General features: G+C 28.7%; 1 protein-coding gene across 1 annotated transcript; it reads right to left on the bottom strand.

Annotated features, from left to right (window-relative positions):
- Positions 1 to 730: 730 nt before the first annotated feature.
- On the bottom strand, positions 731 to 1,879 carry LOC137820205 (uncharacterized). The gene has a single exon (XM_068624139.2). The coding sequence runs from the start codon at positions 1,782 to 1,784 to the stop codon at positions 948 to 950; it is 837 nt and encodes a 278-aa protein (XP_068480240.1). The 5' UTR covers positions 1,785 to 1,879; the 3' UTR covers positions 731 to 947.
- Between the last annotated feature and the right edge of the window lie 2,334 nt (positions 1,880 to 4,213).

The raw sequence follows: 4,213 nt of genomic DNA on the forward strand, positions 1-4,213 counted from the left end.
AGAGTTTTGAAAGACTTTTCCTGAAATTAAAGGAATCATAATTAAAGTCCCAACTTTCAAAAATCATAAGAAGTCATTCATTTTAATTTTTTTTTAATATTTTAAAAATCAAAGTTAAATATTATTAAGTATTCTTTCGAGTATGATTGGTTTTAAATTATTTGAATAAGTGAAAAGTAAAAATAAATAAATGTATAAAGAAAACCAAAAAAGTTGACTTCGTGTTTGTACTATACCTTATTGTTACCAAGAACTAAGCCAATATATAGATGCAAGAAAGCAAATCCAATGCTTTTGCTTGACCCCACAAATCTATATCAATAATTTTCTAACATAAATTAGCAACATATTCATATTGTTGCACTTTTAAGTTTTAAAAACGTATTACCCATATCCCGATATACACACTTCTTAATGAAAATCATGGTAAAAAAAAATGAAAATCATGTTTATCTTAAAGGTTTTTATTCAATAATAAACAATAAATTAAATATGAATCAGAATGATTCAATCCTTATATATCTTGTTAATCTTCATAACACATTAGTTAGTATTATTCGACAAAATTACATTATTTAATCAATCTCATACAAATCAATAAATAAAAAACCAGTTAAAGTAGAAGAATGTGTAACTCAAAACCAAACAGAATGTTTATCTTAAAGTAATTTACCCTAAACTTTTAAAAATTCAATCAATAATCATCCTTGTTTTCATCTACAAAAGTTGTACACTAAAACATACTTGTTATTAATTGTAGGATAGTAGGAAAATTACTTTCTACAGATACAACATCATAATCCCTGTTGCAGAGATTTGTGCCAACTCCAACAATCAATTTGCTTGTACATAACTTCCAGTACCAAGCTCTCTTATTTCAATACTTGATCTTTAAATACATTAAGTAAAATATTTGCACACCTCATATATTTCCCAAAAACAGCAGTTTAAAAATTACAGTCTATGAAGAATACAGAATTATTTAGAGAACCTGTAGTGTATCCACTTGAATTGATAAGGCCTCTGTTGTATTGTTGCTTGATACTGCTGGAGAAACCACTTGGCTTTGCTTTCAAAGATGAATTCGATTCTCCACTTTTAGCCTTTGCTACGTAACAATGAGAACATGCACTACGTGACCAAATACCAGTTCTACGTGTTTTCACAAGGAGCCAACGCAACTCATCACTGGGGTGGATGAAAGGACCCTCCACTTCAACTCTAAAACACTTTTTACTGCGATAAATTTTGGCCTCAACAGAAAGACCAACATCTTTGGTGACATAATAGTGTGCCATATTCACCATATAAGCATGCTCACTGTTAACCTTTTTCTTCATTTCAAGAACAAAAAGACCCTCTCTGAAGGAACAACCAGAAGGAACAATGGTTGTCTCTATTGTGTGATCTTGTTTTGCCCTTGTGAACGACATTGTGCCATTACAAGAAATGATGCCACTTATCCCTCCTTGGAGACCAACACGACCAATCCTTGTGATATTCAAGGTGAAATCGGTTTTGTTGTCAGCATGGTCGCGTAATCCGAGTTCTATGCTCTCAACACCATTTTTGTCATGGCTTGCCGCCAGACTAAAACGACAGTTGTTCTTTTTCTGATCACTTGTATTGTATTGCACACCCCAAACTTCTGTGTGGTCATTTTTGTTATGGCTCATTAAAACTTCAAATGAGTCTCCCAAACGTACTATGCTACCTGACTCACCCGCATCATAAGAACTACATTCGCTTCCAAGGTTAGTGTGACTACTGTAACCAGTTCCCATTGTCTATACCAGTAACTAAATTTGGACAAAGAAGGTTATAGCAGAGCCATGAGCCCTTGGAATCAGTCTCACTATTTTCATGGCTACATAATTATATACAAAAATAATGGTTGAAGAAGCGCAAATGGAGTTGTTCCATCATACAACCGCCACTTGGTAAAAATAATAATATATTATTTACGTTATGGGCTCTCAAAAATATTCTCAAAGATTTACAATTTTGTTATTAGGGTAATAATACTTTAAATTAAGTGAATTTTGTACTGTTGTATATTTATGGATTCTAAAAACTATTTAATTCACTTTCTCCCTAACCTCATGCCCATCCTAATCAACCGACCGGAATAGTCACTTAACATTTTCAGAAATTTTTTTTCCAGAATCTGTGGGAAGTGAAGTGTAATGAAGTGTAATGGGAGTCTTCATATATTTCTGCGGTCACTACATACTATTACTCTTTAAGTTGGACAAATTTTGTAGTTATATTACAATTATATTACAATTTCAAATATTATTATTTTAATATTTTTTCATATAATTTAATTACAAATTTACCTTTTATTATATATATTTATTTCTAAATTCATTACATCAAATGATATATACAATTTTTGGAGTTGTCAAACCATCATTTTACAATCTGATTTAATTCACTTTCTCCCTACCTTCACCCAACTAACACGAATACCATTTTATATTTTTAGAAAAAATTGTAAATAATGTATTAATTAAGTCACAATTCTTTTAACATAATTTTACAATCTAACCTAAACACACAAAATTTCTGAACCCCAAATATATATATTTTTTTCACGTGGACGATTGTATGGTGAAACAATTCATTTGAAGTTATCCAAATATCGAGATCCTTTTATTTACATATAAATATATTATATATTATTTGGTGTTGCGCTGCTGTTACATGTGTTTCTTATGGCAGCTGCTTTCCAAGGCCAAATCAGGGATGCTGCCATATTGATGCTTTGGTTGGTAAAATCGAAGACTTAGGATTCCAACAATTAGTATTATGATGAAGGAAGAATATGTACTTATGTTGATGCAAGACTTTTTGCAGCGCTAGAGGAATGGCAGAAATTGTTGTTGTTGGTGTTTTAGCTCTAAAGAAGCCCTTGATTTGAGTCATCTAGGATATGGTTCTGTAGATTGTTTATGGTATGTGATTGGTAGTTTCAGGATGAGAAGTAGTGTGATATAGATATAGATATTCTCTTTATTTATAAAGAGGTTGTGATATATATGAAGTATCTCTTTTAATTTTATTGATAAAGAAAAAACGTTAGTTTTATTAAAATGAGTATACTTATTATATAAAATCTTAGAAAAATGTATGAAAAATTGTGTATACATTTCTGTTATTGTTTAGTATTCAATTACATCTTTAAAGAATACACTAAATATCTATCTTCATTTAATTTTAGTTAGTGCAATGAAGAATCCGTCGTATATTTTACAATTTTAAATTACTTATATATAGTTTAATTCGAACACCCAAGTTCTCCACATAATTCATTTTTTCATTGAAGATAACTTTTTTATATATAATTTAAAAAATTAATTTAATTTTATGTTTTAGTCTCTCAAAAAAATATTCTAATTTCATGTATATGATTGATCATTGACAAAATATTATTTCAGATTAAAACTCTTGTGTATAAATGTTTCATTCCTTATTAATATATTACCTTTTTTTATTTTTATAATTTAAGTTTTTTTAATATTTTTATCTTACTAGAAAAGAAAATTATTTTAATTATATATTCATTCCCTATTCATACTAAACTTAATATAATATGTATTTATACTCATAAATGTAATACATTTTAATAGTGCATAGAATAATATTGTCATCATATGCAATATTTTAATTTGAACTAAAAAATAAACATCAAATACAACAATAACTTTAATTTACTCGTAAAAATAATATAAAAATGAGGAAATTATTGTAAACAATTCAAAAGTATTTTTTTAAATTTTTTTTATTGTGAGCACTAGCGGCACTATATTTATATATTATAAAATCATAGAACCTTTGCTTTAAGTAATAAGTGTGGCATCATTAATGAAATTTTTATTTTTTAATGAGCAAAGAATAAATCAACCATTATTATAGAAAATAATATTGGAGAATATGATGCCAATGAAGGCAAGGACCAATGAAGGAGAATGGAAGGGTTAGGTTTTCTACGTGGTTCAAAATGAATATAACCAGAATAGAATCATGAAACCAAACACTTAATAGTGGCTTGGGTATTGCATCAATCCTCTTATCAAGTCTTCAAATCAGATCCAATTAAGCATCTACCAAATACACAAACCTTTATTTTTATATTTTTACATTTCAGACGTGTGTGATAAGAGAATAAATTCTCTTTACTGAGATTTCCATTTGGATTCACTGAGATTTC

The sequence above is a fragment of the Phaseolus vulgaris genome, chromosome 9, assembly GCF_051622355.1.
Source record: "Phaseolus vulgaris cultivar YP4 chromosome 9, ASM5162235v1, whole genome shotgun sequence".
In the NCBI taxonomy this organism is placed as follows: Eukaryota; Viridiplantae; Streptophyta; class Magnoliopsida; order Fabales; family Fabaceae; genus Phaseolus; species Phaseolus vulgaris.